This window comes from Vulpes lagopus, chromosome 15 (genome assembly GCF_018345385.1).
Source record: "Vulpes lagopus strain Blue_001 chromosome 15, ASM1834538v1, whole genome shotgun sequence".
Classification (NCBI taxonomy): domain Eukaryota; kingdom Metazoa; phylum Chordata; class Mammalia; order Carnivora; family Canidae; genus Vulpes; species Vulpes lagopus.
Window position 1 is genome coordinate 28526072 of NC_054838.1, and position 11497 is coordinate 28537568.

General features: G+C 39.2%; 1 protein-coding gene across 3 annotated transcripts in view; it reads right to left on the reverse strand.

The window, feature by feature from the left end:
* CLNS1A (chloride nucleotide-sensitive channel 1A) overlaps positions 1–11284 on the reverse strand; it is a 40305-nt gene extending 29021 nt beyond the window's left edge. For 2 of the 3 annotated variants that reach the window (XM_041729934.1, XM_041729935.1), the window contains exons 1-2: positions 11028–11260; positions 4549–4685 (exon numbers count right to left, since the gene is read on the reverse strand). In XM_041729934.1, the coding sequence (XP_041585868.1) occupies positions 4549–4685; positions 11028–11152 (262 nt within the window). In that variant the 5' untranslated portion in view covers positions 11153–11260. Of the gene's footprint in view, positions 1–4548; positions 4686–11027 lie in introns of all 3 variants that reach the window. The other variant, XM_041729936.1, reaches the window with a different exon arrangement.
* Positions 11285–11497: the final 213 nt, after the last annotated feature.

Below are 11497 nucleotides of genomic sequence, written 5' to 3' on the forward strand. Positions count from 1 at the left end.
AAAAAAAAAAAAAAAGATTTCAAGAGTACTGATACAATTTTATTTCCTTATTTTTTTAAAAAAGATTTATTTATTTATTTGAGAAACAGAGAGCACACATGCAGGGAGGAGGGGCAAAGGGAGACGGATAGACTCTCAAGCAGACTCCCACATGAGCACAGAGCCAGACACCAGGCTCGATCTCATAACCCTGAGATCATGACCTGAGTGGAAATCAAGAGTCAGACACTTACCTGATTGAGCCACACAAGTGCTCCCAGTTGTATTTCTTTAAGATTAATTATGAAGAAAATATTAGAATTTATGCTAGATAATGAATAATGTAAAAATTTTATTACTCTCTGTATTTTTCAATGTCTGAATTATTTCATAATTTAAAAAAACAGGTGAAAGCACCTGGTTGAGACAGTTGGTAGAGCATACTGACTCTTGATCTTGGGATTTAATTTCAAGCCCCACATTGGATGTAGAGATTAACTAAATGTAAGATTTTAAAACTAAAATCTTTAGGAGTGCCTGGCTGGCTCAGTCAGTAAAGCATGTGACTCTTGCTCTCAGAGTTGTAAGTTCAAGCCCCATGTTGGATGTAGTGATTATTCAAAAATATGTTCAAGGGATCCCTGGGTGGCGCAGCGGTTTGGCGCCTGCCTTTGGTCCAGGGCGCGATCCTGGAGACCCGGGATCGAATCCCATGTCGGGCTCCCGGTGCATGGAGCCTGCTTCTCCCTCTGCCTGTGTCTCTGCCTCTCTCTCTATCTCTCTGTGACTATCATAAATAAATTTAAAAAAAAAAATTAAAAAAAAAAAGACTTTATAAAAAATAAATAAATAAAAAAAAGAAAAAAAACAAAAATATGTTCAAACTAATAATCTTAAAAATATAAATTAAGGGTGATGAATCACTATATTCTACCGAAACTAATAATAATAATATACTATATTATTATATTGTTAACTGAACTGAATCTAAATAAAAAATAACTACATAAAAATGTAAGTTAAATGTTGTTTAGCATATTAAAATTACCATTTTTAAAAAATTTTAATTCTCCATGCAGATAAAAGTCAGGTAGAAAGATTCTTACACTACTATTGAAAGGGTAAATTGAAATACACTTTCTGGAAAGCAATTTGACAATATATATGTTAAGAGCTTTAAAAGTATTACCTTTAAAACAGCAATTATACACATAGGAATCAATTATAGGGGGTGTCCACTAAATTTTTTTTTACTTTTATTTTTCTAAGTCATACAAGCTGAATGTAGAATGAAAAAATACAGATAAGCAAAAAAGGAAAAAAAATTAAGTGACCATTATTAGCAATTTTAAATCAGAGATTTCTAGGACTTTTTCTGTCTTCTTGTTGTTATATTGTTACATTGTTTTTTTGTTTTGTTTTGTTTTGTTTTGTTTTTATTTATGATAGTCACAGAGAGAGAGAGAGAGGCAGAGACACAGGCGGAGGAAGAAGCAGGCTCCATGCACCAGGAGCCCGATGTGGGATTCGATCCCAGGTCTCCAGGATCACGCCCTGGGCCAAAGGCAGGCGCCAAACCGCTGCGCTACCCAGGGATCCCTATTGTTACATTGTTATATATAATCTGTAAACAAGTAAAATAATACAAAAATACTGGGGAATTCTAAATAACTCTAAATAGTTGAACTGAAGACATTATTACGGTATTATGAAACTTTTTCAGGGTTTAAAAAGTATGTAGATGATTCTAAGGAAAAAGTAGGTCCCTACCACTCTAGATCTTCTCCCTAGAAATAACAATTATTACAATTTGTTTTATATCCTCAGGAATATACCCTAAGGCAAGAAATATAAATGCAATACAGTATTTTTGCAATTAAGAAAAAAAATACAACCATGATCAACACTCATCATCTCGTGCTAGATCATATTTTATCTGCCACATTTTCAGTCCTAAACTTTTCTAAATTTTTCAACAGTGGGAATAAGTTTTTAGTTATTTTTATTTGTTGTTTTTAAGATTTTATTTATTTATTCAGGAGAGACACAGAGAGAGGCAGAGACATAGGCAGAGGGAAAAGCAGGCTCCCTGCAGGAAGCCTGATATGGGACTCCATCCCAGGACCCCAGGATCACCCCTGAGCCAAAGGTATATACGCTCAACTGCTGAGTTACCCATGCGTCCCTATTTTTGAAATAGCTTAATATCCTTGGGATGCCTGGGTGGCTCAGGGGTTGAGTGTCTGCCTCTGGTTCATGGTGTGATCCTGGGGTCCTGGGATGGAGTCCCGCATTGGGCTACCCATGGGGAGCCTGCTTCTCCCTCTGCCTATGTCTCTGCCTCTCTCTGTGTCTCTCCTGAATAAATAAATAAAATCTTAAAAAAAAAAACCATAAAATAATATAATGTCCTCAACTATAAGCTAACGGTCCACATTAATGAGGTTTATGGAGATCAACCAAAGGGAAAAAATACCTGGAGCTGGGAGAATCAGGATGAGAGGAACAAAAGGCTGGGAAAACAGGATCCAAGCACATGTAACATATGAGAAGAACTGAGTCCCACATAAACAGAACTGGAGAACTACAACATAAATGTGACCCAGGAGGATTCTACTTTCCAGAAAGATAGTGAAGTCCTACTTACTTTAGTAAGAAAGGATTAATCATAGCCCCATCAATTTCAAGAAAATAATCATAGAGAGCAAAAATTTAAAACACCTACCATGAACCTACTGAATCCTTATTGTCTAATTTGGGACTCCCGGTATTTTCATTTTTAACAAGCTCCCCACGTATTCATAATGTACAGCCAGGTTTAAGAACTAAAGACCACTACAATCCCCTCATTTTGCTGAATGAAATTGAGGCTCAGAGAGATGAAAATAACTTGCTTACCAAGTTAATGACAGTCTTCTTATTCACTGTGTTTTTCTCTTTAGTTAGCTTCATTGAAGCCTTACCTCTCTAATTTTCTGACATACACCTTTGCCCAAAGCTAATGCTCTCCATTATTTATGGGCATTTCACATCAGAGTTTGGAAATGACTGGCAAGGTCACCTCTAAGTTTTTGCAATTCTATGGATGAATGAATGGCTTAAACTAAATATGAAATATAATAATCTTGGTTATAAAATCAGAGCTGCACTTACTTGGAAAGTGAACTTTGTGTTGCCCAATACCTCCTCAACTGAAGTCTTACTACAATCCCAAATCAACAGCTTTTTCTTTTCCTTACGCTCTCTTTCAAATTTCACTAGATTTTTATATCTATCTTTGTACTTTCTCCAATGGCAAGTGTTTGAGATTGCCTAACAAAAATATTTTCAGATAGCTGAATCAGGCAGGGGATTGTCTTTATACACTATTATCAAAGAAAAGCAACTCATTATTTTAAAAGCACAAGTTTAGGGACACCTGGGTAGCTCAGTGGTTGAGCATCTGCCTTTGGCTCAAGGTGTGGTCCTGGGATTGAGTCTCACATCGGGCTCTCCACGGGGAGTCTGCTTCTCCCTCTGCCTATGTCTCTGCCTCTCTCTCTGTGTTGCTCATGAATAAATAAAATCTTTAAAAAATTTTAAAATAAAAAATATTATTATTAAAAATATTATTATAAAATATTATAAAATATTATTATTAAAAATAAAAAAATAAAAATAAAAGCACAAGTTTAGTAAAAGTGTAACAAACTGTCCTTTCAGTCACAAAGTTCTGCATTTCTATAAAAGGTGAGCATATTAAAGTAACACAGTATAAGAAAAACTTCTCATTTAGTTATGCTTAAAAAATTAAACACAAGTTTTAACTCTGTACCTAACTTATCATTGGGAATACTAATAACCCATTGTCAACAACCCCCAAAATGGATTTTTTTCTTTCTTACTCCTTCTTTCATCACTCTCACTAGATGTTTAATGAATCTTTCTAATTATTTTAATAGCAAAAAACTTGGGAATCTTGTACCACAGAGTTTCTCAACCTTGGCACCACTGACATTTGGACTTGGTAATTCCTCACTGTGGGATGTCGTTCTGTGTCTTGTGGGATGTTAAGTAGCATCTCTGGCCTCTAACTACTAGATACCAGTAGCACTCCTCCCCTCTTCCACTCATGACAATCAGAATGTCATTGCCTAAGGAGAGGGGGGACACAATACTGTCCCCTACTGAGAACCACCTCTGTAATAAAATGGAACCAACCAAAAAAAAAAAAAAAAACAGGTTCTACATTTTGTACTTGGAGGCACAAAGTATCCATCCAAGCTTCTAAGGATACCAAATATAAATGCTTTAACAAAAAGAAGAACAGTTAAATGCAAGAGAAAAAATCAGAAATACAAATCCACAATAACTGCATAATTCTAAGTGCAAATATATATAGAAAGTAAAAAGCAGTATCTAAATTATTTTACTGAGCTGAAATTTTGCTTAATAAATTATACAAAATAGGTCAATGGCTTGAATATTACTTTATGATCAAAGACTGCTTTTTTTTTTTCAAAGACTGCTTTTTAAATATATGTAATATTCTATCAAAGGAAGCTCAAGATTAAATCACACCATACATACCTCCAAATTTAGCATTCACCATAACATACAAATGCTCTCGTGGATAGGCATTTAGGTCCCTGGACACCGCATGCAAGCTAATGGTGGGGTATTCCAGTGAGAATCCTAATCCAGAGCCATCTAACCAAGACAGGCGGCTGAAAAACATGTGTAAAATAGATTATTTTAAGAAATTAAATCCTAAAAAAAAAAAAAAGAAAAAGAAAAAAAAAGAAATTAAATCCCAATTTAATCCTAAAGTTTATAAAGGCTCAGCTTGGGCACTTTTATGCATGTGAATAAACTCAAATTTAGTATTTAAAAATAATCATAATATAAGAAAATTCAGCAGCAGGAACTGACTTTCTTTAAAACCAATTCTGTTAGGTTCTCTTCCCCTCTACCTAAAAATGCAAAAAAGATTTGAAAAGTAGTTTTTTAAGTCACATGTGTTTCTATGCATTTCATGCTGGTTCTTACTTGGAATGTCTTCAGGTGCCTCGCTTTTGCAAATTCTCTTCAACTGGTTAAGTACCAGCTCCTCCTTGAGCCCTCCAATTACTCTACTCTAGCTCATACTGATCTCTTCTTTTTCTGAACTGTATTTATATGCAGTAAATAGGCCAATTAGTCCTTAATTCTGTGCTAATGAATGTCATACCTACCCTGACAGAATGTGAGCTACCTGACAGAACCTGTCATATTCCTTTATTTCACGTTCTTCAAAACCACTAGCATAATGCTCAGCATGTAAGTGTGCAATAAACACCTGGAAGTCACTAATTTCTCCACTAATCCTACATTAAATGACATATACATGAAAATGCTATAATCATACTCACACAGATTAGACAATACTTATCCCACTGAAAGACTTTATGAAGCCTTTCATTTATTCTGCAGCTTTAAAATAAACAGACAAGTAAGCAAGGTCTAATTTTCCCTCAAGACTGTCCAAATGCAAATATTTTAATGGTATAAGAAAGGAAACACATCACCAAAACCAGTCTGTTGAGTTTTGAGTAAAGGCTGGCTAATTTTTTGGCAATGCTTCACCCATCTGGAACTGCACCACTTAGTAGGGGAAAAAAAAGTAGCAGAAAGATTGTGAAGAGACCACACACACACACACACACACACACACACACAAACCAACTAGTGATATAAAAGTTAATGCAATATAGTGGCTGCACAGGGCTGGAGAGAAATGAAACTGACTGGTAATGAGTGCTCGTTTCTTGTGGGGTGATGAAAATATTGTAAAATCAATGGTTGCGCAGTTCTGTAAAGAGACTAACAACCACTGAATTATATATTATGTGAATTATCTCAATAAAGCTTTTATTTAAAAAAAGAAATTAATGCACCCCCATATCATTCTATTTTCTATACAATTTTAACAAGCCTGGTTGTCTAATTTCTAATCAAGCAAAACAAATACAATAAATGAACCTAAGACTCCCTTGGGCAAGAACAATGACAGTGCAGCAGTCTGAGATCATTTACATTCAATGTAAGGGGAGACCGAACTTGACACTTCAGTCCCCCTAAAGAAAATCAATGTCTGAGAAAACAAGCGTATACAATTCATAACCCACATTTATCAAAAGCAAAGGCAGAATTAGATTGTGGTGAAAACTATACAACTCTGTAAATGCACTAAAATGCAATGACTTGTACACTGAAAAGAGCAAAAGCAAAAGATGTACTGTCATTTGCAAAGATTTCCATTCAACATGCTTGAAAGAAAGAAAGAAAGAAAGAAAGAAAGAAAGAAAGAAAGAAGAAAGAAAGAAAGAAAGAAAGAAAGAAAGAAAGAAAAGAAAGAAAGAAAGAAAGAAAGAAAGAAAGAAAGAAAGAAAGAAAGAAAGAAAGAAAGAAAGAAAGAAAGAAAACCTGGAAGGCTTAAAGTGATAAATCCTAAAAACTTAAAGAAAGGGGACGCCTGGGTGGCTCAGTTGGTTAAGCATCTGCCTTCTGCTCAAGTCATGATCCCAGGGTCTTGGGATCAAGCCCCACAGGTTCCTTGTTCAGCGGAATCTGCTTCTCCCCTTGCCCCTGCCCTTGCTTGCACACACTTTCTAAGAAATAAATTATGTTTAAAAATAAAATAAAATCACCTTAAAAAAAAAAAAAGAAGCTAAAGAGGTAAAAGCTCTAGGCATGATTTTCCAGAATGATTCATCCCATTAGTTTAAAAGAAATAGATTTTACTATAATTAGATTGTGTGCGCTATATGTGCCTCTCCTGTCCATTGCTTTCCTCTTAATGTGGAGACGAAATAGAGCTTACATAGCAAAGAAGTACTGTCAGTCCCTTACTAAAACTATTATTTTAAGCAAATAAACACTCCTTTCTCACCTGAAAAATACCACAGTATTATCACAGTTCAGAAAGTTACAGTTCAAATTTGGGTGTCCAAATGATTACAAATATCCAGAGCCACAGAATTTAAATGACTCCATTCAAAGATGGAAAACTGAAATACAAAATAGACTCAGTACCTATCAAATTATGGTCTTTATTTAAAAAAAAAAAAAGATTTATTTATTTCTGTGAGAGAGCCAGAGAGAGCAAGGGTGAGGAGTGGGAGTGGGAAGGAGAGAATCCCAAGCAGACTTCCCGCTGAGCTCAATCTGACTCAACCTCACAACCCTGAGATCATGACCTGAGCTGACATCAGTCCCTGAGCCATCCAGGTGCTTTAAAAAGCATATAATAATTGCTCCATAATACATATAATAATTGTTCCTTATACATGGACACACACTCTACAAAACAGAAGTTCCATTTAAAAGCAACATTTACTGATTGCTATGTTCTTACTCACTTTTCACATATTCTAGAAGAAAAGCCCTCCCAAACCAAAATAGCTAATTAACTATATCCAGTCCCAAAGAAACCATGAGTCACAAAAGGGAAAAACAATTAGAAAGATAGTAATGCAGAGGAACGTTCTGCTAATTTCCAATGCTTTTGAATAAGTATAATCATTATACTTTATTACCAGGATGAGGTGAAAAACAGGATAGAAGGAAAAGTTTTAAATTTGGGTGGGCTTAATTATTTGGTTTAAAATTAACTTTGGCTTAAGATAAAATATAATTTAATTACCTACTTTATTTTACCCATTTCAAATAATCTATTTGGAATGATTCATGCCTCTGGTCCCTTCTTTACCTGGGGGTTTAGAAAGTCAACTTCCTTTGAAAACTCAACTTTGAAAAATAAGCCCGAGAGTTCTATATCTCTCAATACACGTCTGAGAAACTACTTAAAATCAAATCAGACCCTATCATTAAAGATCTCCTTGTCTAAAGATCTCTTTGCCTAAAATCATAAAGTGATTTTCTCCAAGCCTTTGGGCTATAACCCAAGCTCATGGAGCTCTTCCTTCAGCTTTATCATTTTTCCATTCTTTCCCCCTCATTCTCTCAGATGAAGAACTGCTAAATGGTGTGTGTGCACATGCATATTTATATGTCCTGGGCCACACTAAATATTGTTTCTTACCCTTGCCTCTGAGCATCCTATCTCTTCTAAATAGAATGTTTCCTCTTAGCTCCATCTCATTCACCTGGCTGCTAATCCTCATTTGTCATATCCTGTAGGAAACTGTTCCAGTTTGCTGAGGCCTTGATTTTATCAAGACCTAGAAATGCTTGGTAGGATAGAGAAGTGGAAAGAGACCAAGGAGGTAATGTTAACAAAGAGCAGAGAGTGATGAACGTAGGTGTCCATGGTACTCCTAATATTCTATTCTTAACCTAGATGGTAGACATACAGGGGCTGGTTTAATTTTAATTCTGTAAACCAGGGACACCTGGGTGGCTCAGCGGTTGAGGTGTCTGCCTTTGGCTCAGGGTGTGATTCTGGAGTCCTGCATCAGGCTTCCTGCAGGGAGCCTGCTTCTCCCTCTGCCTGTGTCTCTGGCTCTGTGTCTCTCATGAATAAATTAATTAAAATCTTTAAAAAAAAAAATTCTTTAAACCATCCATATATGATGTATATTTTTTCTGTATTTTACAAAAATATTTTCTTAAAGAAGAGATCTGTTAGTGAAAAGTTGAAATGAAAATTTTTTAAACATATAAGACCTTAAAAAGGAGTTTGTATTTCTTCAGTGTGATAACTGTATTGTGGTTATACAGGACAATGTCCTAGTTCTTAGATTTTTAGTAAAGTATTTATGGATGAAGTGATAACATGCCCGCAACTCTCAAATAGCTCAAAAAAAGATAAATGTGGTAAAACGTTAACAGCTGATGAATCTTTATCTATGTATATTAACAACACTTGAAATTTTTCTTTAGGTTTGAAGTTTTTCAAAATGAAAAGACAAGCATAGGTTTTGTCTTCCTTCCCTGAATAGTTGTTATATTTTAGAAAGAGTCAATATACAGAAAAGCCGTAGAGAAATAGGGATAGTGTAGGGACTATCTGTGCTGTACTCTCCACCACTTAGAAGAAATTGCTTTCCTAAGATCATTAAAGATCTCCTTGTCATTACCCAACAGATGCTTTTTTAGATTTTGACTGCTTCTCCCTCTTGTCTATTTTCTTTTTTTTTTTTTTAAGATTTTATTTATTTATTCATAGAGACACACACAGAGAGAGGCAGAGACACAGGCAGAGGGAGAAGCAGGCACCATGCAGAGAGCCTGACGTGGGACTCGATCCAGAGTCTCCAAGATCACGCCCTAGGCTGCAGGCGGCGCTAAACCGCTGCGCAGCGGTTTCGCGCCGCCAGAGCTGCCCCACCAGAGCTGCCCCACCGGAGCCGCCCCACCGGAGCTGCCCCGTCTTGTCTATTTTCAAGTCTCTTCTTCCATTATCTACCTCTTACTGTAGATATGCCTTGGCCTTCTTCTCTTCTGGGGTACCCAATCTATCCCCCCAATGAGTATATGCTCACCCTTATACTAATGATTTCTCAATCTCTCTCTTTTTTAAGATTTTATTTATTTATTCATGGAAGACGACACATAGAGAGAGGCAGAGACACAAGCAGAGAGAGAAGCAGGCTCCATGCAGGGAGCCCGATCCCAGGACTGTGGGATCACACCCTGGGCTGAAGGTAGGCACTTAACCTCTAAGCCACCCAGGTGTCCCCCCGCCCCCATCTCTACCTTTAATATCACTCTCCCAAGATACACACTCTTATGTCCCAACTAATCGCATATGTCTAAAACAGCCTCATTATCTGCATGTCACCTGGAACTTGCTTTTTCTCCCATCTGTATTTCCTATGTCAGTAATTGGTAAAAAGCCTAAGATTTGCTCAATATTTAGATTTCCCTCAAAGGGTTCTTGGGGCACTTGGGTGGCTCAGTTGGTTAAGCATCTATTTTCGTCTCAGGTCATGATCCCAAGGTCCTAGGATAAGCATGGAGTTGAGCTCCACAGTGTGGACCTTCCTGCTCAGCAAGGAGCTTGCTTTCTCTAATAAATTAATAAAAATTAAAAAAAAATTTTTTTTTAAATCAAGGGGTTTTTACTTTTTTTGTGTGTGCTCTCTCTGGTAGGCAAAAATTTGCCTCCCCCATGACCTTCAACACCCCGTGTCAAGCCGGAGTTGTTACATGGCAAGAGAAAACCTGTATATATAATTAAGGTTACTAATCAGCTAACCGTAGAATGGGGAGATTATCCTGGATATTCTGTGTGGGTCCAGTGAAATCACATAAGCTCCTAAAAGAAGAGAAACTTCTCTGGCCGCAGACAAAAGTGATGCAGCAGCAGGAATCAAGGCAAATTTCAAGGACAGGAAGGATTCAATGTGTCATTGTTGGCTTGATGATGACTGGAACCACATTATTAAGGAAACGGGGACCTCAGTCCTACAACTTCGATATTTGAATACATGTGTCTTAATGTAAAAAAAAAAAAAAAGGTACAGTGTTCCAGGTGGCCAAATAAAAGGGCAATTCCTTCTAGGACTGGAAAGGGGAGTCAGAAATGGGAAATGAGACACGGGAGTCTGGTCCCTCTGGATCTGAGCTCAGCTTGCGTGGGGTTGAGGATGATGTTCCTCTCCCCATCCACACCTACAGAAGAAAAGCTGTATTTCTTAACCAAACTTTTAAAATCCTGCACAATCCGTTGTACTAGACTTACATATCTTGCCGAGAGCAACACCTCCCGCACCTTTTCACAGAAGAGACAGGCACCTGGATGATTCGCACTCAGGGGCCGGAGACTCAAAACCTTAAAACGAAGCCCTGAGTAAAGAGCGACGCACGCGCCAGACCTCGGGACGACAGGCAGGTAAAAAGCCTCCTAACTGGTCGAGAGAGAGCTCCGTGCGGAGAAGAGAGAGGAAGGCTCGGGAGGGCAGGACACCGGACAACCGAGCCTTCGCCCCGCCGCGCAGGCCTCGGCGAGGCGCCCCGGAGCCCGCCCCGGAGGTCGCGGTCTCGCCCTCGCCCGCGCCCGCGCCTCGCCCCTCAGCCCCGGCGGCGCGCGGGAAGCCGGCGCCCAGCGCAGCGACCCTGCCTACCTCTCGGCGATGTAGAGCGTGCCGGTGCCGAGGCCCTTGCCGTTCAGCACAGCCTCGGTCTCGGGCTGCTGCTGCCGAAGCCCCTCGGCCGAGCCGGGCGGCGGGAAACTTTTGAGGAAGCTCATTGCAGCAGGGAGCGCGGAGACACAGGCCGGGAGGGAGCTGCAGCGCGGCGACTCCAGCCGCTCGCCTCGCCTCGCCTCGCCTCGCCCCGCCCCGGAAGCGGCGGCCGGCACCTCGGAAGAGCAACGAGGCCCGCCCCGGAATCGGAGCCCGCATCCGCCATAGAGACGGGACGCCGGCGGCCGAGCTCTCGGAGGCCTGAGCGGACCCCGCCCCCGCCCCGGGCCCCGCCCCGTCGCCGTTTCGGAGGCTCGGGCTGGAGCGAGCTGTGCTTTCCCTCGGACGTCCTGCTGCCGGTCGGGTCGCGGCGAGTCTGTGAGAGGAGGAAGCGCAGGGAATAACACAGC